The sequence below is a fragment of the Harpegnathos saltator genome, unplaced genomic scaffold, assembly GCF_003227715.2.
Source record: "Harpegnathos saltator strain DR-91 unplaced genomic scaffold, Hsal_v8.6 scaffold684, whole genome shotgun sequence".
Classification (NCBI taxonomy): Eukaryota; Metazoa; Arthropoda; class Insecta; order Hymenoptera; family Formicidae; genus Harpegnathos; species Harpegnathos saltator.
Window position 1 is genome coordinate 62689 of NW_020230520.1, and position 27824 is coordinate 90512.

Genomic DNA, 27824 nt, shown 5'->3' on the forward strand with positions numbered 1-27824 from the left:
TGTCTCCCCTTTATCCGTGGGTAATTTATCATGATCCTTTATATTTATTTTGACGTTGCGCATAATTTACACATATGTATAGCTCCTAATGCAAATATAGAGATAAATAATTTATCAAAACACAATGAAACCTACGATTGACATTAAACAATAGTCACGTTTCAGAAGTGCGACACTAAGCATATTTGAATATCACGAAGAGGTAGAAAGAACATATAAATATAAAAAACTGAAAGAAACACACGCATCTATTTATCGTCATAATATGCGGAAAAGTAAAATCTATAAACTAAGATTTATCGGATCCATTTTAGAGAGACGCGAGAGACAAGAAAAAATTGTGGACGAAAAGCGCAACCGGATCGACGACCGCGACAAAGTTCAGATTAAAGGGATCCGCGAATTCACCCGAAGGATGCCGAAGGTGTGCGCGCATCTCGTCCGCCTTTTTCGAATAATCCCGCCGCCACTCTATCGTTATCGCATGGCTGCAATGTGTATGCGTTCCCACCCATCATTGGCCGCGTCGATGTTACACGGACACGGACACGATATAAGCACGCCACGGCTGCCGTCGGTGAGTTGTTTCCATTGGTCACGCCGTTACGAGACGCCGGGAGACGCATTCGCCGCCTTCATCGTCAGAAGTTACAGCAGCTGCGGAAAAACGACCGACAACAAAATGGCCTGCCCAGCCCGAGACCCCGCGTCGGAGCAATTGAACAATTACAAGAAGAATTACAAGGTACGCGCAGTGATGTTCGCGGAGCGCTTTGTCGCATTGCATATGCACGCGTATGTTCAGCCTGTCGACGGGGTCAGGTGTAGGAGTGGAGTTAGCTAATAAACGAGATTGCGCGATCAGCGGTGCTTAAATCAGCGCTCCTCGCTATCTAATGACGCGCGATTTTAATTGTTGCGCCAAGGAAATCAATGTCTTTTTCAATTGCCCCTTTAGTATAGGAATGCTCGAGCTCTTCCTAATTCATTTCTAAAGATGAACTTTGCACTCTCCTCGAGAACGGAGATGCAGCATTCGCTTATAGCGAACTTCTAACTGGTGTACTAGTTCTGTCGACTTATTGCGCGTTAAGATATCGTATCAGAGACGAATAAAAAGATCTGACTGTCTCAGAACTTCCCTCCTGTTGCATAAGTTCTTCAATGTTCCGAGTCGTATCAACTAATAAACATAAGGCACTAAATAACCCGAGCGACTTGAAGCAAGAATGACTGAGCTACTTTGTGCTCGTAGCAAAACCAAGGAATATATTACGGACGTAATATGCATTTTTGCGTAGGAATATGTTTGCGCAGTTACAAAGAATTCGCTCAGTTTTCTGCGAATGCTAACGCATTAAATAATGTATCTAGCAAGTATTGAGTAATCACTGACGAAATATGTGCGTAAAAATTCAATACTTCTGCATTTATCGCTCTCTCTCTCTTTCCCTCTTTTCTTTTTTAAAATAATCTTTCTTCAATTACGATTAATGATATCTTAACGCCGTTATGTAAGCAATTGATATTACTAAGCTGCTCGAATGGAATGCTGTCTATATTCGCTTGCATCAGGTTGTTCAATCAAGATGTCGATTTATCGTCAGTTATCACAATAATGGATACGCGATGACTTAGGAGAAAAGACGCATCGTATTCGCATTTAAACAATTGATGAGATTAAAGTTTGATATGTTGTTTTGAACAAGACATTACATCCGTACAATTGCCGCAGCAATGTTTTTATTATTCAACGATTATCCAACGATCTTATCGATTAGTGCCTTGTGACACGCGAGAGATGCGTTAAAAAATGGGACCATCATATTAGGTCAGATCGTATACGCCATATTATTCCATACAAGTTGTTTATCTGTGTGACAATTTCGCACTAAAGCAAATAGAAAAGGAAATTTTTTTCGTGGAAAATTCCATCAGACGAAACTTACGGTCTATAACGTTTATGTGTCAGCGTATAATTATTGTATCACGTCATGAAAGTTAACACGCAATATTTATCAGGTGCGTATTTACGCCGTCACAATACCAATGATTTACCAGAATGTTCAATCTTTTAATATGTAAGAGCTTCGCGATTAGACCGCCGTTTAAATATTCACTAAGGATGAAACGAGTAATTTCGGTGACTTGCTAATCTGCTGACTCCTGCACCTCGGCAAGAGGGCACGTCGTGCGATCGAAATTGGTAGTCAGTGAAATTAAATACAAAAATATAAACGTGTTTTTATCGTGTGTTTGAACCTTTTCTATCAGCTCAATCGTATATTGACGTCCTTAAAAGATAATAATACAAGTTAGAATAATATTTTACCAGCTCTATCCTAATTTATAGAAATATTGATTATAACTCGTGAGAAAATTAGTCAAAATACGCCCAGTAAAACTCAGTTCTAGTCGCATATATGTTTTATTTCTAGTTTCATAAAATAGAAGCGCATATCGTGCGATAAGAAAGACATTATCACTTATGCATGCTATTTGCATGCGAAAGAATATTCAATCGGAACCATGCAGACATGATATAACCGTGCGATATTTTTTCCCTAGAATACAATAAAATAAGTGTTGAAATTGCTTAGTAATTTCATTAAATTATCTATTTTTGTACAGATTTGTACAAGAAAGATGTGATATAACAGTAGAATGCAAGTTTTACTGCATTATTTTCTCTGATCGTAGGAGTTGGTGAAATTATTTTAACTTATATCCGTTTTACCTTTTTTTTCTTTTCTCTATCCACACACACGCTTCTTGCGTAAAAAAAGCGCAATGAAGAAATATTTATATCTAAAATTAAAAGTTTGCATGTCGTGTGTGTCGGAAGAATCCGATAGGATTTCTAAAGTGTTTACAATGCAGCACTTTACGTGCGGCCTTGATTAATCGCGAGAGAGCCATTTTGCGACTTTATTGCGGTAACATAGCGCGGTTCACAACCCTTGACAGATATCTTGAAACGTTTAGATAATAAAATTGTGTTATCTTTATCTGTGTTTGTCGCTCTTACAGAGAGATAATTAAATATCAAGCATAAGCAGTGTTAGAAAATCTTTCATACAATGGAACGTTTTATTTTGTATTTACTTTGTACGTTAAGTTGCGTTGAACTCCTTTTCATGGACACAATCGTGAAAATAGTTGAAACTATGTCATTACAGCGTGATAAAGAGATAATACGAATAAACTAAATATTTTGTCGACAAATATATAATATATTTTTCGCATTTATCACGTTAATCCAATAAAATAACTGACTTAACAATTTTATTGCGCGAAATATCGGCAAAATAGCGCGTTTCCAGGTGAAATATTTATCGCGGCCAATTTTTCCATCCATTGTGTTTTAAAATTTGCGCTTGCGCACGTGTAATTTACATTTCAAAAAAGTTAGCAACGACCTGAGTCGAATACATTCGATAGTGATAATGTAAAAACAATGTATGCTGCGTCATGTTCGAAAAAAACTTTCCAGGGGCATTAGTATTCAGCGCTTGTTACTCATTCTTTAAAATCGTGCAATATTAAACGCAACGAGGCGTTTTGCAGTAGTAATCAATGGACTCACGGTAAATTAATCGCGACGCTCCGCTGATCAACTTTCGCGAAGATAATAATCGATTGTTTTCGCGCAATGTCCTTGTAGCATCGCGATTTGCCGAATACTGCAATGGTATATATATATATATATATATATATATATGTATAATAAGCGGAATTCGCGAAATTTAATAAATACATAAATTTTTAGAGATAAGTTGAATATAAACGAGACAAATAATAACACAATTGACTTATAACAGCCATATACATTCTATATATTAATAATATTATTATATTATTTTATATATATATAATATATATATTAAATAAAACTCAAGCGCGAAAATATTTAGCTATCAAAGATATTTAACATGCGGAGAAAATTTTTTTATTTTGAAAAGATAAATGACGTTATTGAAAACATAAAAAATTTATAGATCGTAGAGCTCGTTCGCGTAGAATAATTCTTGTTGCTTATTCTCTTACATGCTTATTCTCTTACATAAGCAATTACTAACTTTGTAGTAGCTAATTGTGGCAATCGTTCGTTGAAGAAAACTGGTGTTTTGTAACCCGATTAGAAAAGTTCCTTTCTTTTCGACTGTTATTGCGAATAATAAAAAGCAGCGACGCGTCATGGCACGAAAGCTTCCTCAGCGCTAACATGAACGATAATTACGGTAACTAGATGTTGAAGTGGTTCGTCGCTCTTGAGATGAGAGATAACTGAAGGATTTCGAAAGATAACCACTCCCCCAGAGTTTGTGTACCTGTGATCGCCGCATGATAATGCAACGTTTATTCTATAAAACACCTACTCGACTCTACACTCCGGTTTATTAGCAGAATGAGTAGCGATAAGAAATGCCCTTTTCATCGTAGTAGTTTCTTTCTTTTATTTCGGAAGAAAAAGAAGAAACATGTTCGCGAGGAGAAATCCGATTGTGTAATTTATTTAGTTTCATATATAAGAAATTGGACAAAATTTATAATATAATATAGAAGTGTCAATACGCAAAATAAATCTTTTTCATGCTAACGCATACATTAATTAATAATTTGTGCTTATAAACATAATGTTTTTACAGGGTGAAGCACCTGTATTGTTGACTGCAAATGGAGCGCCTATCTCTGAGAAGAAGGCCAGCCTCACGGTTGGTCCTCGTGGGCCCATGTTGTTGCAAGATTTCGTTTACCTGGACGAAATGTCGCACTTCGCCAGAGAGAGAATCCCGGAGCGAGTTGTACATGCGAAAGGAGCGGGTATATTCGCAAACAAACTACTTAAAAACTGATAACAAAAATGATATCACTTTACTGGCAATTGCTTATTGACTTTATACGTAATTCTCAGGTGCGTTTGGCTATTTCGAAGTTACACATGACATCAGCAAGTATTGCAAGGCTAAAGTGTTTTCCAGTATTGGAAAGAGAACTCCGATCGCTATAAGATGTTCCACCGTCGGTGGTGAAAGCGGTTCTGCCGACACTGTTAGGTAATAAATAATGAAAATGCCAATGTTGTAACAGGATGCTATTTAACTTTGACGCAAATGATGTAGTAAAGGTATTCAAAAGAGGTGACTGTTGTTATCTCCTTCAACTATTTTCTTTCTATTGCATTACCATGTGCATCGATAAGATTTTCCTGCCTATTCTTTTTTATTTTTCAAAGTCGAAATAAAAACAATTTGAAGTTTCTCATATATATGTTTCTCTAATTATTATTGATATATCGTTATCTGTTGTTTTCAGAGATCCACGTGGTTTTGCTGTGAAGTTCTACACCGAAGAGGGTATTTGGGATCTCGTTGGTAACAACACGCCCATTTTCTTCATCAAGGATCCTCTTTTTTTCCCGAGTTTCATACATACTCAAAAGAGAAACCCTGCGACGCATTTGAAGGTACGTACGTATATATACATAATTTTGCGTAACAATCCTCAAAATCATACATATTGTAATTTGGAAAACGTGTTAATGTGACATTTTTTGCATAGGACGCTGACATGTTTTGGGACTTCATTTCTCTCAGGCCCGAAACGACGCACCAAGTTATGTTTCTCTTCGGCGATCGCGGTATTCCCGATGGCTACCGTCATATGAATGGCTACGGTTCTCATACATTCAAGCTGGTGAACAGTAAGAACGAGATGGTATACTGCAAATTCCACTACAAGGTATGTTTTCGTGTTTTAGAAAGGAACAAATAAATGTATTGCTCATTTTATCTGCAAATGTAGCTGATTATTAATATTTGATAATGCAATTGCAGACCAATCAAGGAATCAAGAATATTCTCGCAGAGAAGGCCGCCGAGCTCAGTTCTTGTGATCCCGATTATTCGATTAGAGATCTTTACAACGCCATCAGTAAAGGAGACTATCCGTCCTGGACTCTATACATCCAAGTGATGACTGCTGAACAATCAAAGACTTTGAAGTGGAATCCGTTTGATCTGACGAAGGTAATTATCACTTAATTCACTAAATAATTAATAATAATTATTTACGTGACTATAGTAAATATAATGTGATAGATTTAAAAAATTCTATACATTTTTGTTAGATTTGGCCGCATAAGGAGTTCCCCTTGATACCGGTAGGCAAGTTGGTGTTGGATCGCAATCCTGAAAACTACTTCGCCGACGTGGAGCAAATGGCTTTCGATCCGGCGCATATGGTACCTGGTATAGAGCCGAGTCCCGACAAAATGTTACAGGGTCGTCTCTTCGCCTATGGCGATACTCACAGGCATCGCCTTGGTCCGAATCACCTTCAGTTGCCAGTAAATTGCCCGTATAAGGTAAGTTTTCAACTAAGTAAGTTTCAACTGGAACTATTGGTCAGTGAAACATACGAGTTTCTAGTTGTGATGGTTCTTGGCTACAATTTCTTTAGTAGCGGATTTTATCTTTTCAAGGAAAATTATAAACTTATAACATATATTTTTCGAAATAATTCTTTTTAGTTGATATACATTTTTTTGTTTTTATACCATATTACCATAGACGATCTCTGCAATGAACTATCAACGAGACGGCAATATGCCTTTGTACAACCAAGGTGGTGCGCCAAATTATTATCCGAACAGCTTCAACGGTCCGAAGGAATGTCCGACAGTACGTTCACCGAGTTTCCCGGTGAGTGGAGACGTCGATCGCTACGATCCCAAGGACGAGGATGACTTTGGTCAGGTCACGACGTTCTGGCAGAAAGTTCTCGATAAGTCCGCTAAAGAGAGATTGGTGAATAACATGGTTGCAAGTTTGAGTGGCGCCTCGACGTTCATTGTCGAGAGAGCCGTGCGAAACTTCGCCCAGGTGGACGTCGATCTCGCGCAGAGATTAACAGAAGGCTTGCGTAAGAAAGGAATGCTCATAAACGCTTTGGGCAGAACGGCTAATCTCTGAAGAGGCTGTATGATTGTCCCACTCAACTTTCACATTTTATACCACAAAGACCGATCACACTGATCACATGATACACAATATTTCGCATTGATTGAACATGTTTGTCGGATTACCACTGAGACTATTTCGCATATTCGAGCTATTGTACATCGCTTTGAGCGTAATTAGTGTTAATACATGTTAATACACGTTAATTATACTTAATGTAACACTTTTCTTTTTCTTACAAGGGTGTGGGTATATAACTATCGATGGTGACAATAATATGGTGCTTGCATAATAAACGGTAGCTATATCTATAATACACACTAATTGTTTGAAGAAGATTAAGATGCATCTACAGTTATACAATATTATAGGATATTACATTTTGCTACAAATTACAATATACATGTTTATTGTAAAATTTTGTAGTTCTTCTAAAAAGCAACGCGGCAAGGGTTTGTATATAAATAAAATCTGAAAACGTTATGAATGCGTTATTTCTCGACGTATCCGTAATGTCTGTTCCTCGCTCATTCCTATCCTTTGACAAATAGATTAAAAGAAATACCCGATTTTACCTTTGCTCGAATTCAAGGTAAGCGGCAATGAGTCACACAGCCAACTAAGGTAACTTGTGCACAAGACACAACAAAGCCACTTGAACTGCATTTAAACTACATCCAAATTACGTTCGCTCTCACTTGTCATTTTAGAGTCGAATGGAAAGTCTCGTGAGATTTGCGACAGGTATGGTTCTGTGACACGATATCTTATTTTGTGCGGACATTTGTGCACTTGATAATTAATTATAAACAAAACTCAAAGAGAATAAAGCTATATGGAAAGTTGCAGATCTATTTTAAGATATGGTGTAAGCGGGAAATCGCGTTAAGGATCGATAGAAAGTTGAAAAGTCGAGTGTATTGCTCACGTTTGAATGCGCGCTTCGGCATGACACTTCCGGTCGAGCTTCTTATCTGACAGTCCGAAATGTTGTAAGTACACAATTTACAGCTGTGATTCAAAATTGTGTGTGATCAACGCGAGATGTTGCCAACAAGCATGCGTATTTGCAGATAAATCCAATGTGTTGACAGGTCTGAAGCTGCTGGAAAGTCGGAGGTTCCTTTTCTCTGGGGGATTGCAACAGTTAATTTAGCATCGTGCGATTAACCTGTACACTAGTCAACTGGTAAAAAACATATTTGCTCGCACGGCGCGCGTATTTACAGTTTTTGGCTACAGCTTCATCGTGGATATTCTTTTTATAGATAGGCTCTGACCTCTTTCGCCACTTGAAGAGAGTATTCGACTAGCAGCCTCTCCTGCGTACAGATCATGCTACATTCAGCCTTTTAAACAGTATATACATTGACACCCAACGCTATGCCAGACAGGTATATATCAAGCTATGTTTATACCAAAGATTCAGTGGTTCAGACTTATACCTTTATTTCTTCACAAGTAAAATCTAAAGTATTTCGTCCAGTCCTTTACATTTTCTAGCAGCATATTGTTCAATTACTTTTACGAAAATATGTGACTGATTCATTCGTATTCTGTAATATTTATTAGTATATATAATCTATATTTTGTCAGGAGCAAAGTTTTGGTTGGTGCTGGATTAATATGGGGTGTAACTCTTTGCTGTCTTTTGTTTAGTCGCAAGTTGAGACCCATGGCATTGTTAAATTTTATTCCTGCCATCTTATGTCGGTCAGTTAATCATTATCTGATAACAATGCAATATTCATAGGATTTTGTGTTTAGTTTGTTACTAATCACAGAGAATAATAGAATATAAAAATTTTGATAGTGATCTTTTGGATATCTAATTAAATATAACAATTGAAGGTTTTATTATATTATTTTTATAATATAACTTTTACCAGTAACATTTGTTCCTTAAACATCATTTTAAATTTTGACTTGAATAATCTAATTTAATATACTTTCTACATGCTTATCTTTCATCTTCCATAAAAACTTTTTTGTTATATAGTAATCAAAAGATGGAGAACGAAGATAAACAGGAACCTAATGTCAACGATGCTAATACATCAATAGACTGTGATACTAATGTACATAAAACTACACAAAATGAGGGGCAATTACCTAGTTTGCCGTCTAGGTATGTAGTTAGAATTTATAATAAAACAGAGTTTATAATTAAAACAATATATAAGAAAATATTTTTATCTGCAGGCAACCAACATCAAATTTTATGGTGGGTGGATTGACAGGAGTGTCACCACCAAAATTTGTGTCTTTCGACGAAATTATAAAAGCTGCCAATGGAATGAAAAATATGGCCTTAGCGCACGAAATCGCAGTGGACAAAAATTTCCAACTGCAGAAACTGGAACCAGAAGATGGTAGTTTTCATAGGCGAGTAAAAGAAATAATGCATAAAGCTTTTTGGAATCTATTAGCAGAGCAGTTGGCCGAAGACCCACCAGATTATTCACATGCACTGGTTTTATTGAAAGAAATTAAAGAAGTAATAATTTTTTTTTCGTTTATAACAGCAAAAGGAAATGTCAAACGTTACCTAACGGTATTTCCTTTTTTATTTTAGTCACTGGATGAGTTGGTACCACCACAAAATTCGAGAATCAAAGATAATATTAGAGAGGTGCTTGACTTAGACTTAATCAAGCAACAAGCAGAAAAGGGTGTTCTAGATTTTCAGCATTATGCCCAATATATAATCTCTATAATGAGTAAGATATGTGCACCAGTCAGAGATGAGAAGATTAAAGAACTTACACATCAAACGGACATTATCGAGACGTTCAAAGGCGTTATGGAATTGTTACAATTAATGAGATTGGACTTGGCAAATTTTACCATTACTATGATGAGACCAAATATCATCGCCTCGAGTATTGAGTACGAGAAAGCAAAGTTCGCTGAATTTTTAAAAATTAATTCAAACGGCTTACAATATACAGAGAAGTGGTTATTAAGACATTTCGATCCGGAGAAAATCACAGGTTCATCGACCTCTGGTACTGGTAACATAAGACAACTTACTCACTCCTTATTGACAGAGGCATACCTTGATCTTCTAGAATGGGATTTCAGCCCAGACGCTGAAGTATGAAATTAGTTTCATTGTATTATGAAATTTTATTTTATTCAGCTTGTTATAAATTTGACATTTTACTTAACTAGACATTGATGTTGGACCAAGGGAGACTCCTGGAATTACGCGATATAACTAGTAGATTGAGTATCGTTGGTGCTGTGATATTGTTGGTCAATAATACGATTGGTGCACCGATTCACGGGGTTTCAAGCTTTAAAAAGAATATTAAGGAGCATCTGAATATATTACTGGACTCTGTACATTCTAACAAGTATGTTCAGTCGTAATACATGGAAGACAAATTATAACATGTTAATTATTTCTGTCATATCTTTCTGTTCATATCTTAAATTTACATAAAGATTTCCTTTATATCACGCGCAGGATTTATTAATATAATTTATATTTTCTTTTCAGGGATCTTGAAACTGCAGTGCCAAATATTGTGTTACAAGTGAAAACAGATCTCAAAAAAACATTACAGGAGGTCAACGCTCCTGATTTGTCTCCGGAGCTGGAAACATTATTGGAGGGTCAAATAACCGATCTGATAGACACGCAACATAAGATCAGATATCTTGTCAGTGAGTATAATATTCAGTATAACGATTAATATCTTCTGCCTAAAATAAAATCTTGCTTAAAATAAATATCTTTTTTAGGCTTGCGAATTAGGCAGTTTCTGCAGAAGATTATACTCTCACAATCTACTGCGCCTCAACAAGTTCCGCCAGGTCTCTCCTCGCTGCAGGAGGAACTAACAGCGATCGCTGCTCGATTTGTTATACTTGTTGCACATAATCGAAGCGTATTCGGAGAGTATTATCAAGATATTGTTGCAAATGCGCTCGCGAAAAGTGATGTTGACAATAACAAAGAGATACACGGAACGCATACTATGGAACTGTAAAAAGAATAGAAAAATGAGTTCAGATATGTATAAGTATTGTTAATATGCTTGGATCTCGCTATGGTCGTTTCTGAAGTTGGAATTTTAATTATTTCGATTTCTCTCTGCTATGCATCTCAACTTTTACTAATCCAGTTTTGTACTGCGGACGAGTGACATAAAATAAAGAGTTGATCCTCTTTTTTTCTCTTTAAATATTGTAACGCGCTGTATCGAGGTACGAGTGTATATAATTTTTTTCATATTTATGTCCATTTAATTATATGATGGACGATATTAATAAATTATATATGTAATTAATAAAGTAGAAAAGGTATGTATTTATTATTGCTACTTATGATCGCTACAATGACGATGGTGACATCAATAGTATATCTTTTTTTTGCTATAATGCACTTATTTATGAGACGTACATTGATGTATGGTGTATATCTACTACCGAAATTAATGAAATATATCAGTGACAATTTCCTTTCCTTCATTTGACACTTCAAAATAAATTAATTATATATATATTTATTTATCGTTTAAAAGAAATGGTAGTATAAGTATTAATAAAAAATGTTTACTTTTATTAATCTACACTAAAAATAGTTTAATTAAATAAATAAGAATATATACATGTATACTTAACATTTGCATTATGTCTGGTAAATATTCCAAACTGATTGAATTAAGGATGTCTTATATTCTTCGTATAATTCTCAAAAGTTGCTATATGTTGTTTCTTTAAAAAACTTTTAAACCCTGAAAATAATCAAAAACATTTTCCAGTTAATTCGTTTTGTTTAAAAAATATCTTATATACTTACCTGTAAACAAATATTGCAACCGGCCAGTTGGTGGAAATAAAATCGACAATGTTTTTAATAATTTTTCAAAATCGCCACTTTGTGTATAACTTTGTATCATTGTCGCAAATAATTTATAATCACTCTCTGATAATGTTTGTTTTACCTAAGAAGCATATAGTTTAAATTAAAGTTATATTTTTCATTATAAAATTATAAAAATATGATTGAACAATTGTGCACTTACATCTTTTAAGTATTGTTTTCCTAATGTCTTTTTATCACTCTTATCCGTTTCCTTATTAATTTGTATAGGACCTGCAGTATTACTTTCTGGATCTGTCAACGGAACCGTTGAAGGGCCAGAAAAATATGCATCAATTTTGGATGGCAAAATATTAATTTTTCTTCGTTTTATGGCTGGTTCATCGATGTGTTTTGCTAGTTCACAAGTACTTTGATAGTCTTTTAATTTGCAACTACTAAAATTGATTGAGGATTGTGGCTTCAGTGACTGTTTATCTTTTGCACTTTCATCTAAATACGTATTTATGTTAAAACTATCGTTCGTAGATTTTGTCATAAGGGTACTAGTTTCCGCTTTCTGTTTAAGCGAGCGAGGCACTGTTGTTTCAAAGGTAGCACCCACAGCAGGTAGTGAAATAACATCATTTCCATATTGTGAATGAGTGATACCAGGTTGTGGCAACTGGAAAATTGAGTTAAAATTATTTAATAATTATGCGATTAATTGTATTTAATTAACGTGTAAAAACTTACAGTACTTTCTGCATATTTAAAGAATTCTCGCAATTCTTTTGTGATTATTCCGAAATTCGTAAATTTTTTTATGTACGGTCTAAGCCAAGCAGATAATTGTTTTTTAAAGTTTGGATTTTCAAATCTACAATCACAGAGTATCACAGCACCATAGTCGTTTTTATGTCTTATTATTCGACCAATAGCTTGATTAACAGCCCGTGATGCTTCGAGTTGATACCATTCTTGTCCGGTTAAACCCTGAATATGAAACTTGTCAGTCTCATTAAAATAATATATAAATATCAAAATTGATGAAAATTAATTTTTGTACCTGTTTCTCTGTAGTCCTTATTTCTTCCAAATACCTTTGCTTCAACATAACTCGTGGATCCTTCAAAGGTGGAAATGGAAGACCGATGATTAATACAGCTCTACCGTTTGCATTTGCAAAGTCTAGACCTTCGCTGACTTTACCTCTGCATACTGCCATAAAAATAGCACCTTTACACAACGGGTCTTTAATCTTTTGGTAATATTCATTCATCACATTGACAAAACCATCCTTGGAATTGGGTTCTACATAAATAGGCTGTTATCCGATAATTAGTTTAAAAATGATATTTCATGAAAAACATACATTATTTTATAATAACTATACTTGCATGCTCGTTACCTTACGTTCGGAAATTTGCGTCCATAGACCCATATTTTGCCACTCATCTCTACACTTCCTCATGATTGGATACGAAGGGAAAAATATTAATAAACCATGTGGTACGATACAACTGAAGTTATACAACGTTCTTCCTAGAGATGCAATATATTTCGGATCATTCCTATAAAGATATAAGAATAATATAATAAGGATGATAAAGGATAAAAATATTATCACGATTATTATACAGTAGCGTCTGTACCTTGTATTATAAGATGAATTAAGCGGATGGTTATCCGGCCCTTGACTGAGGACACCAACACACACTTGTTCCTTTGTTACAATGTGTGGGTTCTCTAATTGGACGGCGATTGGTATACCAAGTTCAGATATAAATGGTTTTAACGGAGACAATGTACCACTCGTAAGTACTACTGAACGTACTCCCTGTTCTACCATTTGTTGCATCCTGCAAAGTATATTTATCGTTGTAGTATTTCGATATGATGCAAATAATACATTTTACTGTTGATTCTATTGATATACCCAAAGCCAGGACTGAAACACCAATAACTGATAAGTTTTCCATCCGTCTTTGTCGTTGTTTTTTTGCTCTCCCAAACGTCATTCTTGTAGTTCTTTTTTTGCTCTTCTATCTGTATATGAACCTTGTAACAGCGCATCACTTTTTCCTTGTGACGCGCGACAGAAATACCGCTATTAAAAGCAGTTTTCAGTAAATCACTGAATTTTTGTAGCGCGTTTCCTTTTCTTGTAAATGGCGAAGTACTGATAGTTGTCAGATACAAAATAATCTTCTCCAATTTCTCCACCACAATTTGCTCTTTGCCATGTGTTAACTATTACGAAAATTATACATCAACGGTATATTTCATATTAATAATATAACATTAAAAGACATTGAAACTGGTTACCTGTGCTTTTTCAAGTAGTTCAAAAATGAATCCACCCGGCAAGGTGTCTCCTTCATTACGATTCTTCAGTTCAATAGAATCAATTGCTTTCTCCAGTTCCAAAAACATTGCTTTTAAGATACACAAATCTTCTGCTGTGAAATCTTTTTGAACATTATTCTCTGTTAAAAAGTCATTCTGTAATTCTACTTCCTTAGATATATCTCGCATTACTCCAGTTACTTCATCGATGCACATTGCAACATCTGTACTACTTATCTGTAAATATATATAATGGAAATATATATAAAAATATGTAATGGATTAAATATCAAGGAATTATATACATATATAATAGATTAATATCATGGAGAAACATTGGTTTTTGCACCTGTAGTGATGCTGCTTCCTCACAAACTTTTTCAACATTGTGAGCTTCATCCAGCAAAACTACAGTATTTTGTAAATCTATACCCTGTGACTTTCGTGTTTTAGGGTCCAATAGATAATTATAAGGCATAAAAACAATATCTGCACTCTGCTTTAATTCCTTTGCTAAGAAATAAGGGCAACATTTATGCTTCTGTCCAGCTTTAACTAAGTCTTCTATGTCTAATACTTCTTGTCTAAAGGTGGGATCATCCTTTCTAAAAGTATTAAAAAAGAAAAGATATATATATATATATATATATACACACACATGTATCACATTTTTATACTGAAATTTATTTCAGATAATTAGATGTTATACATACCTAGCCTCAACATTATTGAAATAAAAACAAGTTCTTGACTTTACTTTAGAATGGCACATATGTATTTTATTAAAAGTTGTTGGTTCTTTAGAAACCTCTGGATGTATACACAATTGGTCTCGAGATCCCAGCACAGCTGTGGGTATATGTTTATAAGAGGTTCTTTTCAACTCATGCATAGCTTGAGAAAGTTGGGAATGTGTTCGAGATGCATAAATAATTTTGGGCATAGCCCAACCAAAATTTTGAGGATTATCAGGTACTCCTGCTGCTTTTTCAAGCCCACTAGTTAAATGCTTAAAAAAATTCCCTCCAAGATCTTTCTTTTCAATTGCTATTACTTGAGCTTGTAATTGAGCTTTTTTTGCTAAGAGCCAACTTAAGGAAGAACATAGTAGACTGAGAGTTTTCCCAGTACCTGTACAACATTTAATCTATTAATAAAAAACTAATGTAGAAAATATTACAATATATAAATATTCCACTTAAAAAAATAGACGGTTCAAATATTATTTTTTCAGGATATTATTATTATTCAAATATCTTGTTTGCAGGCTAAACTACTCAATCAATATATACATATGTATGCATATAAGTATATATACCTGTGGGAGATTCCAGAACACCGTGTTGACCATTTTGTAGGCATTCTATCACTTTACGCATATATTCCTCTTGTACAGAATATGGTTTAAAAGGGAAACTGACAATAATATCATTAATTGTGATGTCTGGCATCTTGCAAATTAATTAAAAACTTATTTATATCAACGATATTTCACAGTATTCAACAACAGTTTTCCCGCCTGAGAACCTAACCAAACCTCATTTCGATGAAGAGAACACTTTAGAGAATCGGAATGTACACCAATGCAGAAAGTTCCAGAAAGTTCAGGGATCATTGAAGAAAGAAGAATATAAAGTGTAGAAAGTGCAGCTAAGTTGAGCTATTTGTTTCTTAACCTCATTGCAGCTCATGATTTGTCAAATTTGTCTCATTGTTTAGTTTAAGTTTAACCAATGAGAAGTACGACACAGTGGAAGAACTTTAGATTGTGTCTATATCTGGATGATAACGTTGTGATAAGAAACTTCGTCGCAATGAAACAAGTGTGCTAACTATTAAAAAATTTAATGAACTGAACACATACGAAAGGAGCAGCTTGAGACTGAGTTAGTGCTGATCAGCTGATCATTCACTAACCGGTGGAACAGCTGCGAATAGCAGATACGACATTCTCACATAACAGGTTTGTGTTTTTTAAAATTACTTCTTATCAGTTTATTTATTAGTAAATGGATCCATTGGTCTATCATGATGTAAGCGGAAAAAATGAATTGGAGAAATAACAGAGCAATTTTGCTTGCTACATATAAGTTGAAGGTCAACCACAGCGTTAGTTGACCTCGAAAACAATATTCCATAAATGGTCGAAGAATGACAAAGAAGGTAGCGTAATATTTAAGAACTTCAAAAGTTAAAATTTAAAATTTTTACTGCACAATACACACGTGATATTTTGTTTATTTAAAATATAACAGATATCTATGTGTATTCTGTTATAATTTTGTGTGTGTTATATAAAAATATTTCATTTTCAATAATTTAACAAAATGTAATTTTGCTGAATAATATTCAAAAGCGATCCATTTTAACACATTTAGTTGCTAAATATGCCGATGAACTCGACACTTTTCAGTATCAGTACAAGATAAAAGGTCGATGTCGAAAGCTTATCTTAAAGACGTGTATGTGTTAAGGCAACTTGTGCTTATTATCTACATTTTGATGTTTCTATTAAATATTAGTATGCTTAATTAATTAGTTTGTAATATTATGTACTTTAATTTCGTTTTGTTATATGTTTTATATTCAGAATAAAATATATACGTTTCATTTTTGATTATATAATTATCCGATTATTTTTATACAATTATATATTGAATAGATATGTTAATTCTGTTATTTGTTTATCTTTTTCTTTTCTTGCAGTGTGTAATTATAATTAAGTACTCATAATGCGTCTAGTAATTTGTGACACAGTGGATCATGTTGCAGAATGGTCTGCAAAATATGTTTTAAAGAGAATCAAAGATTTTAATCCCAATGAAAACAAGTATTTTGTACTTGGCTTACCTACAGGTATATGATGATTTTTATACTTCATATATTGTACTTTTCTCATTATGATACATGAAAAATAATTTGACTGTATGTATATAAATTTAGAACACTTGTAAAGGTTGAACTAATCAGTATCAGTTAGAGAAAGTACATAGAAGATTTTATTAAGCTTGTATGTCTTTTTTGTTCAAATTATCCAGGTGGTACACCTTTGGGAATGTACAAAAAGCTCATAGAATTTCATAAAGCAGGCAAACTCTCCTTCAAGTATGTTAAGACTTTCAACATGGATGAATATGTCGATTTACCAAGAGATCATCCGGAATCTTATCATCATTATATGCACCATAATTTTTTTAAACATATAGACATCGATCCGAAAAATGTGCATATACTCGATGGAAACGCGCCAGATCTTGAGAAAGAATGTGACGATTTTGAAAAGAAGATCAAAGAGGCCGGTGGAATAGAATTATTTATTGGAGGTACGGTAATATTTATGAAAATGCGAAAGTAACGGATCCATAAATGTTAATGAGTCTGAATGAATGTTCGAGGATATTAACTAGTTACAATACTAATTTTGCGAAATCAGGTATCGGTCCAGACGGACATATAGCTTTCAATGAGCCGGGCTCATCGTTAGCTTCTCGCACGAGAGTGAAGACTCTCGCGCAAGATACCTTGGAAGCTAATGCGAGATTCTTTGGCAACGATATTGCTAAAGTACCGAAGCAGGCGTTAACCGTAGGAGTCGGTACTGTAATGGATGCTAAGGAAGTAATGATTCTTATCACTGGCTCTCATAAAGCATTTGCACTGTACAAAGCGATTGAAGAAGGTATTAATCATATGTGGACGGTATCTGCGTTTCAACAACATCCTCGTACACTCATAATCTGTGATGAGGACGCGACTCTAGAGTTACGTGTGAAAACGGTGAAATATTTCAAGGTAATCTATAACGCGTACCTTTTTTGGGTACTAGTCTCTGTGTGGTAAATTGGAAATATGTTAAGTCGGTGAAATGGATTATGTATATATAATTTGTATATACCGTCAGAAATTTATATTTACTTATTCAATTTATATGTTTATATATGTATCTGTATTTACATATTCGTACGTACTTTATATGCTGTTTAGGCTCTTAGTGATGTACATCTCAAATTGATTGAAGAAGATGGACCTGCAATCCCCCGCCGTGCGGTGCAAAACGATTAAAATGGTATTTATGAGAGATTTTTTAATCAATAAATTTCACTGGTAAAATCCATATATTCATTTTCATTTTTTTCCGTAACAATTTGTCATATGTTATACTACATGTATTTATTCTCATAAATTTTGTCATACTTTGTGTAAATCGTAATTATAGTTCCAGAGAATTCATCCACAATTTACCATGTTTTCTTTCTTGTAGTTGTTAGCAGATACTCGTAATCAACAGGTTGAATAAGAATTATGAGAATAAGAATTCAATCATAATGGATTTACACGGAAAAAATCCCAAATAATCAGGAGTACAGGCACAATCACGCTGTGAAAGAAATTATAAAATATGACGCAACATTTTTACATTCATTATTTTAATCATATTTTATATATAAAAATATTTTAATTCTATACGCTATTTTACTGCCATATATAAATATCAGGGAAATATATTTTTGTATTATCGTTCTACTTTTTCCAAAATAAATGTATTCTTTATATCGTACATGCGTATATGTATATTGCAGGAGTTTCTTATATAGGAATAATTATTTCGACGTGATAAATATTTTGATCAAGAGATGACTGTCATTGGCCAAACGGCAAGCGAAGCGTAATGTCTATATGAATCATTTGAGAGAAACTGAAAGACCTCCATGAACGAGGTCAAATGGATTGAACGACCGAGAGAAACGGGGAATTAGTGATACGTTTTAACACCGCAGGCGTGGTAGACCAGTGATGACGTTGAGTTAGTCAGCTGATGAATAGCGCACGAATCGGCAAAGCAACGCCTCTTTCCCAAAGATCAATCTCATCTCTTAACGTTAGCTAGGGAGAGGAGAGTGTCGTGAGCGTGGAGCGTCAGTGGTTTAGAGCAGTCGTCCGGCAAGCGAAAGACCCGGGTTAGATTCCCGGTCTGGTGACTACCGTGCTCTCGATATTTTTCTCTCTTCGGGACGAAAATATGATGCAGGTCCTGTCACCACCTAATACGCCCTCCTTCTTTCATGGTCTACATTATAGACTTCATGGTACAGAGAGGCGCCGAAGCATATACGTGTCACGATATGTGTAACTATACGATTACATAATGATGACTAAGCGTGATGCAAAGATTGATTAGATGATAGGGGAGACGAATCGAGTGGTTTCTCTGGACATTATGGAATGATTACTTAGTGGGAGCAGTAACTCTCGCTGGTGGGAGCAAAAGCGCATGAGACTTTATGCTCAGACTAACTCAGCCGTTGTCATCAGCAGTGTCGGTCCGACACGAGAAACGACAAGGTGTAAGACAGGTGAACGGATTCTTTCCTTGCGACTATGGGCGACGAACATCAGCTGAAGACGATTGAGTTGCGTGAACTGCAGCCGTTACTGAGGCGTACATTTGACGATCGCCTAATTGTGGTGCGTTATATAACAAAGAACCTGCTACCGCCCGGCGAGAATTACGGCAGCACCATTCTGAGCGTTCACGCCATCATCAAACGCGACGACAATGCGGACGAGGAGGATCTTCACCTTGTGGCGAAGATGTCACCGCCCACAATTTATCAGCGGAACATCTTTGACAGTCCATATACTTTCAGAAAAGAGATTTTCATGTACGAGAACATAATACCTAACTACAATCAAATGGAGAGAGAGAGCGGTGTAAAGGAGAATCAACTGTTCAACATACTGCCCAAGTATTATCAGTCCCGGATGTCGCTGGACCCGAAGGTCGATTTTGACGACGACGCAGTTATTTTAATGGAGAATTTAACGGCGCGTGGTTACTACATCGGCGACAGGACCAAAGGTAGTGTTGATTCTTTGCGTCATCACTTATATTGCTGTTCGGAACGACAATGGAACGCACTTTGGAAACACTCGATATATGAATGCAGTATCTGTGTTGTCACATGAAGTCTCAACCGTGAATAAGCACTTTGCACTCCAATGTATCCCGATATGAAATATGAAGTATTTCGTGGAATATTCATTTCTCAATGTCATTATCTGAGAATACTTTTGTAAAAAATTAATAGATAAGTCGGCTTTTTTATACAAGCGCGTTATTAACGTACCATATTGCGCAACTATGCATCTTCTAAATTGCAGACATGTATTTTCTCTTTTTCATATTAGTCATTTGTTTTTTATTTCGTAACAGAAAACATTAGACCGTTACGTCATTTAAACATTAAGAACGTTACGTCATTCAAACATTAAGAACGTTACGTCAAACGGATAGTAAATATAGAACAAACAATGAACGCAGGAATGGAACTGAAGCTGAATTATAGAAATGCGTTTGATAAATCAATTATAAAGATTCGTCTCACATTGTCGTGTAACATGATGATATCTATCCTCTTATCGTAAGCACAATTTATGGCCTTAGTAATGAGGGCTATAAATCGTGTAAATTGTTGCGTTGATAATTGGATAAACGTTTTTCTTCGTAATTTTGTATGAATCTCATTCGACTTTCAAGATGCGAGTTATAAAGTAGGAGGGTCCCTAAGGCCTGTTTTCGGCACTCTTCAAAATTGGACCAAAATGGCTGGAATCACTTCCTTATACCCTTGGAAGTAATATTTAGTCAATTCCAGCCTAAACGGAAGTATTTAGAGTGTATACTTTAAGTATACATGGTGTATCAGCGCGCCCGTATCAAGCATTTCTTTGGAAAACTAAGCGTTTCTGAGAAAAATGTTTCAGATAAAAGTTATATGGTTTCAAGGGGGACATAAGATGGTGTCATTGGTTTGACCTTGGATAGTCATTTGAAGGTCACGTGAATGTCGATTTCAATATTTTATATAGAACCCCCTATTTTTACATATCTTGTAGCTTATCTCGAGAGCTTTCCAAAACACTATCGTAGATCACGTAGAAACATTTATTACAAATACTTCTGAAAGAAATGACTGACGTATTTTCTGCCGCAAGGCTACTAATACTAAGTTTTGAAAAGAACTATTTTAAGAACTGTAAGTACCTTTTTGAGCAACTACGATCCTTAAGCTTTTAATTCAATAGACCAAGTCTTGCTTATGTCCATGGCCTTATATCGGACCCGATCTCACATCTTAATGTCAGAGATACACAAAATGCGTGTATGCGCGTATCCAGGGACCTGGTTATAATAAAAATAAAATTAGTTCTTGTTAGAGCTGCTTCTCGAAATTTTCTTATTACGCAAGAAGATATCTTGTTATTTTTGAGTTTTTCTTCTTTATTTTTTCTCCTTTTTTAGTTTTTAATCTTGCATAATTATTAATTATTATTAATTATTAATAATTATTAATTATCCAAGGTCAAACCAATGACACCATCTTATGTCCCCCTTGAAACCATCCAACTTTTATCTGAAACATTTTTCTCAGAAACGCTTAGTTTTCCAAAGAAATGCTTGATACGGGCGTGCTGATGCACCATGTATACTTGAAGTATACACTCTAAATACTTCCGTTTAGGCTGGAATTGACTAAATATTACTTCCAAGGGTATAAGGAAGTGATTCCAGCCATTTTGGCCCAATTTTGAAGGATGCCGAAAACAGGCCTTAGGGACCCTCCTCCTTTTATGACATGTTTGCAAATTCAACTGAAGTTGAAGTTACTAATCTTCTTTGTGATATTATTACTCAATACATATCAAGACATAATAAGCGTATTAACTTTTTGTTTGCACGAGCAGGCTACGACCTCGAGCATTCGAAAGTCGCGATACGCGCGATGGCGAGGTTCCACGCATTGGGCATGGCGACCAAGGAGAAGAGACCGGAATACTTCGAGGAGCTGAAAAAACGCGCTAAATGCTTGGAGTTCGATACTCGCGACTTCAAGGAAATACATATGCAGATACTGAACAAGATGCAAGAGGATCCGGTGATAAACGTACATATCGATCGATGCACAGCGGTTTTGTCCACCGCGGTGGATGATACGAATTCTCTGTTCACCGCCATACCCGACGAGCCGTGGTCCAGCATTATTCACTCGGACTTTTGGGTGAACAACATCATGTTTCACCGTGACGAAGAAGGCCACGTGGATGACATTAAGTTCGTGGACTTTCAGAATTATCTGTTCCTCAGTCCGGTGCGCGAAATGGTCTTCTACCTATTCTCTAGCACGACGGATGAGGTGCAGAGAAATCATGTAGAGGAACTGATAGACCTCTATCACGACACGCTGACGAGCGTGTTGGAACATATGGGTTGCGACACACGACCGTACTCAAGGAAAGAATTCGATGCTAAGTTGTCGAGTGATGCCCAGCTCGAATTCATGCACTTATGTTTCATGCTCAAAGTTCTTACGCTGGACGCAAAGGAGACTGAGTTCAACTATGATAAGATAAAAAATGTCATGCATTCATACTCGGGCAATCAAGCATTATTACAACGATTACGACAAATTGTGTTGTATTTTGTTGAACACGATTGGATCTAGGATAAAACAGTAGATAATTCGTTCTCTGGTATATCAAACGCATTATCTCTATTTGCTATACAAAAAGGTGTTCCCTATCGTATATTATCGCTGATGGTGCATTCATCTGTCGCGCGATAATGTGATGTGTGTATTATATATATTATATATATATATATATATACATGTATGAAATTTATAGAACCGCGCTAAAATGCGACGATGAATTACATGAAAGAGGTGGACGTATAATTTTACAAACTCAATAATTATGAGAAAGAAAAAATATTGTTTTCCTTTGACCATGTGCTATGTATAAATATGTATTTTTGCTATGTACATGTATCTTATATATTACAAACCTAAATGCAGTCATTTTTCGACGAAACGCTTTATTATTTCCTCTTGATCTTTGGAATTTTCCTGTTTCTATTCCTGTTCTTCACGTTCGTGACTTCGTAGAAATTGTTTCCAACTTTTTTTCTCTTATTAGCACGTTCTAGAGCTCTTCGCTGTTTGCTCGTTAATTTCTTCTCCAATGTTTTTTCTTTATTTGCAGAACATTCGGATGAGATAGCGAACGTACCGCTGCTGCAGACTGTCTCGGTAGCAAACATCTCACTGTCGCTGGAATCGTAATCTTTGTTTGCCATGTCAAACACATTCTGTTTTAAATTGTCTTCTTCAATAGGCAATCGAATTTCTGTATCAGAATGGTCATTATCGTCTTTATTCACAGCTGATACTTCCTTCTCTGTCTTTTCGTCACTCTTTTCAATAACGTTATCGTTGTCCTCATCGTTATTTTCGTCGTTAGGATAATGGCATTCTTTATCTTCTAAATTATTTAAATTATCCGATTCCTGTGGATCTGTATTAGTTTTATCTTTTGTTGTACAGGAGCTATCTTCCTTCAATTCCAATTCATCTGCTGATTCCGACTCACTCTCCATGTCACTTTCACCCTCTACTTGAAGAGATTTATCCTGATTCACGTAGAGATCATTCTTGACATCGTCGCCGGAATATTGCAAGCCGACGCGAATCTTTCTAAAATCTTGCATTACTGTTATTGGGTTTTTCATTGACTTCTGCTGAGACTGACTATCAACTTCTTCTATCCCTTCGTTATAAATCAGTTTTGCTATCTTATCTTGCTCAATTGCTGTGTTGTCAATTACTGGCTGTTTAGATAGCGGTTCTTCGAAACCCACAGGTAGGACATAAAACGGTAATTTACCACGTTGCCAATCGTTCAATACCATACGCGCCGCGATCGTGATGTCGGGTTCTCCCTTCTTTAAAAGTTTACCGCTGCGACGCGCCAACTTTTCTAAGAAATCAATATGATCCTCCCACTCCTCGATCTTGTAAGTTTTTCGCATGTATTCGGGCTTCACTCTCTCCAAAACGGATGACACGTAATCTTCCGGGTTCTGAACAAGTTCCACCCTTACGACTCCCTTCAACACTTTCTCTGTATCAGTTTCTGCTGAGGGATAAACAACACCGGGACAATCTATCAGATAGATGCGGCGCATTAGAGTTATATATTGCCACACTTTCGTCTCGCCAGCGATAGGTGCTACTTTGCAGACTTTTTTGGAGCGCAGGGTATTTATGACGGAGCTTTTCCCCGTATTGGGATATCCTATGAAACCTACACTGATCTGTTTCTTATCAACATGCAACTTAGCAAACTGTCTCAGCAGATTGATCAAAGAGCCTTTACCGAAAGGATGCGTGAGGGAAGCGTGGAACGCAATCGTTGGATGTTCCTTGCTCAGAATAGCGACCCATCTCTGTGTGGCCCACGTCGGTACCAAATCCACTTTATTTAAAATGAATATCAGATGCTTGTGCGATTTCTCGGTCTTCAGGTATTTCTCCACAGGCGGAGATCTAGTGCCTATCGGGTCTCTCGCGTCTAATATCTGTAAGACAACGTCGGAGGAGTCGATAACTTTGTACAGTTCGTTCCATATCCGTTTGCTTTGTCCTGCTGCCATCACCCAGTCTCTCTGCGCATCCTTTACACCCGTGTCTTCACGAATAAGATCATGATCTTTGGTATTTTTATCTTTGTTGTAAGTATCTTCTTTTTCCTCAGCTAGTTTTTGTAGCTCGTCGTATGAAGTTACTGTTAAATTTGGCCTCTTCCTAAGCTTTTTTGGACCAAATACACTTTCAAAACTCTCTGTATCTAATAGATGTACTTTTGTGTTTGCTGCTTTCTGCTGAAGCAAAGTTACAGGCAATTGAGTAGGTTTCATGACAACTTTATAGGGATCTTTCATAACAGAGCCTAATTCAGCTTGAAACTTTTGTAAAGCATTTTGAGAAATAACTCTTGAGTTTCCAAACCATCTTCGAGATGGTTCCACACGTGACATGGTACCAGAACTATGCCAACCTTGAAACGGTGCAGGGCTAATGATTTCACCAACACGATTACGTTTAGGTTTCTGATTGCGATACATCTGTAATCTTTTTATAGTTGCTTTGCTTCGTACTTTAGCAACACCTTTCAGTCCTTCTGTAGGACGTTCAGGATTCATGCTATGTCCTGAACGATTAAAACCTTGCTTCCGCGGAGGTTTATTAGTAGCTCGTGATTTTGCCATTGTCTGTAATAAATGTATAATTTTTAATATATAGAGTATGAAATATAAAAAAAAAGTAACGCTATAATTGATATTAAATATTTTGTAATTATTAATTCAAATATTTAATTAAATAAAATTGTTCCTATAAATTATAAATAAAAACCAATATTTTTCTATTTGTGAACTAACCTATTGAATAACCAATATATAACCTAAACTCGGACAAGGACCTATATAATCGGGACAAATAAAAAAGATATTAAATGAAAATTGACAAATATATTTACCAATTATATATTGTTTCTCTTAAATTATGTAAGTAGTTTACAACTTTAATAATCGTTCAACGTATATATCGAATGATGCACGAAACCTATACAGATTCTAAACGTTAAATATTACGGCCACGTGTCATTCCTTTTATTAAGGCCATTATACATACTTTCCGCAAGGTATGACAGATTCGACCAATTGAATTGCTCGATTTGTAACCGTCCGTAACAGTTTGAAATGAGTAACGCAATTGGTCGAAACCTTTTCTATTATGGCTGCGTTCCCATATTCACTGCCAGCAATGAAAATCTATAGTATATGTGACATAAATTATATATTTTCAGTACTGACAGTGGATTTCGGAACGCAGCCTATTGGTCTGTTCTTTTTAGCTGCACTACTAAACTGGTGCAATAAGTTAAAGTGAGAAAAAATATAGTTGTCTCATTCTAACTTATTGCACTAGTTCCACAGTGCAGCTACAAAGAACAGACCAAATGTCATTAGCATGGCTGCATTCCGAAATTCATTGCCAGTACTGAAAATACATAGTTTATGTCACGTATACCAGAGAGGAAGCTGAGAGCGGCCAACACGGCGTTTTCGGCGACACCGATTTTTCGCACTGGGAATGGGTGCTATCTGCATCCATTTTGAGAGGGGAACTACGATGCTACATCCACTTTTAGGTCTCAACGGTAAAACCTGCATCTGGTGGCTGTCCGTGCTACATCCACTTTCAGGCGGTTTATATCCGTGCTACAACCATAATAGCGTACTTGACAAGCACGGTCTCGCGCATTGTTATGCATTTGTAACATGAATTAACATGTTAACATGCACAAAAAAAAAAAGAATTTAGATTGTATATGATTAATATCATGAAGATTATATACGATTTATCGTTTAATTTTATCGCATAAGATTATATACGATCGATATATAAATATATGATAATAAGATAATATTTTGTGTGTATCCAAAATTATTTTCCAAAATATTTCAGCGTTACTTTAGTATTTATTTATACTCCGGCAGGCGTTTTTTAGCGCTGTTGTGTCCGTGTGCATGTGTTGCATTGAAAGTGTGTGTGACGTACGTGTGCATATACGCACTCACACACACACACACACACACACGTGTCATACGCAACAGATAGAATCTCAGGGTATATGCTTAAACATTTTCAATTGCCGTACGTTTCTATATAAGAATGTAGTCGGCACACACACACAGAGAAACTGCTCCCGTCTATCCGTCTGAAGTCCCGCCCTACGCTCGGCTTGTTTTGACGAGACAAGCGAAAGAGAGAGAAAGAGGGAATGTGTTCTCTCCATCTCGCTCTGATTCGCAACGTTGCCGAGATTGTGCTTCCCGACACACGGCCGAGACTGACGTTTCACTCTCGGCGTGAATCCAACGAGATGATCAATAGCAATCGATTTCGACTAAACTCGTTGTGTCGATAGATTTGCATGACAAATTAACACTGCACTTAAAGATACGGCGTAGCATTGAAGCGTTTGCAAGAAAGTCGCGATTGAAAATCGCGAGTGCTTCATAAACCAAATGAAGGAGTGAGATTCTCAAAGAGCGTGTGGCTTGGCGGAAGTACGCTGGACTCGCGGGGTTGAGGTCGGTGGTTCGCATTTCCTTGGCGGTTGGCGTTGTCCTTTTTCGCCAATTATTTTTTTTTTCGTTTTTTAGGAAAATGCACATGTTGCATACAACATACGTGTATCACAATAAATTTTTTTTCATTTTTTAAGCAAATGCACGTATTGCATACAACACACGGGCATCGCAAGCATTGCACGTTACGTCGATGACACTTCCTCTGAGACCCCGCCCTCCGCTACACTTGTTTCGACGAGCCAAGCAAAAGAGAGACAGAGAATGTGTTCGCTCCATCACCTCTGTGAAGATGGCCCTTCATTCTTCAAATTTGAAAAAAATTATTAGAGATCTGAATGCCCCTCGCAGAGTTCTAGAGTTTGCAAACCTTTAAAGAAAGAGATCCGTCTTCCAACATTTCTCCGTCGATATCTCCGCTTCTACCGGGAGTAGAGAGTCGCCATTTACGGCAAAATGTAGGGTTTTGAGAGGACTTTAATTTGGTGTCAGAACCAGGCCTTTATCTCTAACCGTTTAGGAGATATCGAAGGTCAAAGATTTCCAGCTTTTCTCCGTCGATATCCAGCCTTCCTCCGTCGATATCTCCGCTTCTACTGGGAGTAGAGAGTCGTCCATGTAGTCGAAAATGTAGGATTTTGAGAGGACTTTATTTTGGTGCCAGACCGAGGCCTGTATCTCTAACCGTTTAGGAGATATCGAAGGT

At 36.1% G+C, this 27824-nt stretch overlaps 6 protein-coding genes across 10 annotated transcripts; 4 read left to right on the plus strand and 2 right to left on the minus strand.

The window, feature by feature from the left end:
* The first annotated feature begins 469 nt into the window (after nucleotides 1–469).
* On the plus strand, nucleotides 470–7392 carry Cat (catalase). The gene is made up of 8 exons (XM_011149970.3): nucleotides 470–745; nucleotides 4650–4824; nucleotides 4916–5057; nucleotides 5317–5467; nucleotides 5563–5742; nucleotides 5838–6029; nucleotides 6131–6367; nucleotides 6573–7392. The coding sequence occupies exons 1-8, from the start codon at nucleotides 485–487 to the stop codon at nucleotides 6972–6974; spliced, it is 1740 nt and encodes a 579-aa protein (XP_011148272.2). The 5' UTR covers nucleotides 470–484; the 3' UTR covers nucleotides 6975–7392.
* Nucleotides 7393–7781: 389 nt separating this feature from the next.
* LOC105188479 (T-complex protein 11-like protein 1) lies at nucleotides 7782–11446 on the plus strand. Of its 3 annotated transcripts, none has more exons than XM_025305251.1 (9): nucleotides 7782–7954; nucleotides 8057–8151; nucleotides 8231–8356; nucleotides 8962–9090; nucleotides 9165–9459; nucleotides 9538–10059; nucleotides 10137–10321; nucleotides 10468–10634; nucleotides 10713–11446. In XM_025305251.1, the coding sequence occupies exons 3-9, from the start codon at nucleotides 8346–8348 to the stop codon at nucleotides 10958–10960; spliced, it is 1557 nt and encodes a 518-aa protein (XP_025161036.1). In that variant the 5' UTR covers nucleotides 7782–7954; nucleotides 8057–8151; nucleotides 8231–8345; the 3' UTR covers nucleotides 10961–11446. The 3 variants fall into 3 exon arrangements, with proteins under 3 accessions (XP_025161036.1, XP_011148270.1, XP_025161037.1); XM_011149968.2 differs by having other exon boundaries at nucleotides 7797–7954; nucleotides 8036–8151; XM_025305252.1 differs by having other exon boundaries at nucleotides 7797–7954; nucleotides 8036–8151; nucleotides 8235–8356.
* Nucleotides 11447–11511: 65 nt separating this feature from the next.
* On the minus strand, nucleotides 11512–15736 carry Rtel1 (Regulator of telomere elongation helicase 1). 2 transcript variants are annotated; one of them, XM_019843795.2, is made up of 12 exons: nucleotides 15443–15736; nucleotides 14838–15255; nucleotides 14474–14729; nucleotides 14104–14361; nucleotides 13715–14028; nucleotides 13431–13637; nucleotides 13192–13349; nucleotides 12845–13089; nucleotides 12532–12771; nucleotides 11999–12460; nucleotides 11773–11917; nucleotides 11512–11707 (listed from the first exon to the last, which is right to left on the minus strand). In XM_019843795.2, the coding sequence occupies exons 1-12, from the start codon at nucleotides 15573–15575 to the stop codon at nucleotides 11634–11636; spliced, it is 2910 nt and encodes a 969-aa protein (XP_019699354.1). In that variant the 5' UTR covers nucleotides 15576–15736; the 3' UTR covers nucleotides 11512–11633. The 2 variants fall into 2 exon arrangements, with proteins under 2 accessions (XP_019699354.1, XP_011148265.1); XM_011149963.3 differs by having other exon boundaries at nucleotides 12845–13102; nucleotides 13187–13349.
* Nucleotides 15737–15899: 163 nt separating this feature from the next.
* Oscillin (glucosamine-6-phosphate isomerase Oscillin) lies at nucleotides 15900–18541 on the plus strand. 2 transcript variants are annotated; one of them, XM_011149964.3, is made up of 6 exons: nucleotides 15900–16087; nucleotides 16831–16980; nucleotides 17163–17447; nucleotides 17558–17916; nucleotides 18109–18190; nucleotides 18386–18541. In XM_011149964.3, the coding sequence occupies exons 2-5, from the start codon at nucleotides 16857–16859 to the stop codon at nucleotides 18184–18186; spliced, it is 846 nt and encodes a 281-aa protein (XP_011148266.1). In that variant the 5' UTR covers nucleotides 15900–16087; nucleotides 16831–16856; the 3' UTR covers nucleotides 18187–18190; nucleotides 18386–18541. The 2 variants fall into 2 exon arrangements, with proteins under 2 accessions (XP_011148266.1, XP_025161038.1); XM_025305253.1 differs by lacking the exon at nucleotides 15900–16087 and adding an exon at nucleotides 16094–16287.
* On the minus strand, nucleotides 18221–25636 carry Ns2 (nucleostemin 2). Its single transcript, XM_011149961.3, has 3 exons — nucleotides 25501–25636; nucleotides 22970–25234; nucleotides 18221–18502 (listed from the first exon to the last, which is right to left on the minus strand). Exon 2 carries the CDS (start codon nucleotides 25229–25231, stop codon nucleotides 23003–23005), a length of 2229 nt encoding a protein of 742 aa, XP_011148263.1. The 5' UTR covers nucleotides 25232–25234; nucleotides 25501–25636; the 3' UTR covers nucleotides 18221–18502; nucleotides 22970–23002.
* Nucleotides 19301–22995, plus strand: LOC105188476 (uncharacterized). Its single transcript, XM_011149962.3, has 2 exons — nucleotides 19301–19984; nucleotides 21871–22995. Exons 1-2 carry the CDS (start codon nucleotides 19504–19506, stop codon nucleotides 22626–22628), a joined length of 1239 nt encoding a protein of 412 aa, XP_011148264.1. The 5' UTR covers nucleotides 19301–19503; the 3' UTR covers nucleotides 22629–22995.
* Nucleotides 25637–27824: the final 2188 nt, after the last annotated feature.

Coding starts and splice junctions, on each gene's coding strand:
- Cat (XM_011149970.3), top strand. CDS start 485: ATGGCTGCAATGTGTATGCGTTCCCACCCATCATTGGCCGCGTCGATG. Junction 746..4,649: donor ATTACAAGAAGAATTACAAG/GTACGCGCAGTG, acceptor ATGTTTTTACAG/GGTGAAGCACCTGTATTGTT. Junction 4,825..4,915: donor TGTACATGCGAAAGGAGCGG/GTATATTCGCAA, acceptor CGTAATTCTCAG/GTGCGTTTGGCTATTTCGAA.
- LOC105188479 (XM_025305251.1), top strand. Junction 10,060..10,136: donor ATTTCAGCCCAGACGCTGAA/GTATGAAATTAG, acceptor TTACTTAACTAG/ACATTGATGTTGGACCAAGG. Junction 10,635..10,712: donor TAAGATCAGATATCTTGTCA/GTGAGTATAATA, acceptor TATCTTTTTTAG/GCTTGCGAATTAGGCAGTTT.
- Rtel1 (XM_011149963.3), bottom strand. CDS start 15,575: ATGCCAGACATCACAATTAATGATATTATTGTCAGTTTCCCTTTTAAA. Junction 13,638..13,714: donor TGTTTCAGTCCTGGCTTTGG/GTATATCAATAG, acceptor TATACTTTGCAG/GATGCAACAAATGGTAGAAC. Junction 11,708..11,772: donor GTTGCAATATTTGTTTACAG/GTAAGTATATAA, acceptor GATTATTTTCAG/GGTTTAAAAGTTTTTTAAAG.
- Oscillin (XM_011149964.3), top strand. CDS start 16,857: ATGCGTCTAGTAATTTGTGACACAGTGGATCATGTTGCAGAATGGTCT. Junction 17,448..17,557: donor AATAGAATTATTTATTGGAG/GTACGGTAATAT, acceptor TTGCGAAATCAG/GTATCGGTCCAGACGGACAT. Junction 17,917..18,108: donor AAACGGTGAAATATTTCAAG/GTAATCTATAAC, acceptor TATGCTGTTTAG/GCTCTTAGTGATGTACATCT.
- LOC105188476 (XM_011149962.3), top strand. CDS start 19,504: ATGGGCGACGAACATCAGCTGAAGACGATTGAGTTGCGTGAACTGCAG. Junction 19,985..21,870: donor CATCGGCGACAGGACCAAAG/GTAGTGTTGATT, acceptor TTGCACGAGCAG/GCTACGACCTCGAGCATTCG.
- Ns2 (XM_011149961.3), bottom strand. CDS start 25,231: ATGGCAAAATCACGAGCTACTAATAAACCTCCGCGGAAGCAAGGTTTT.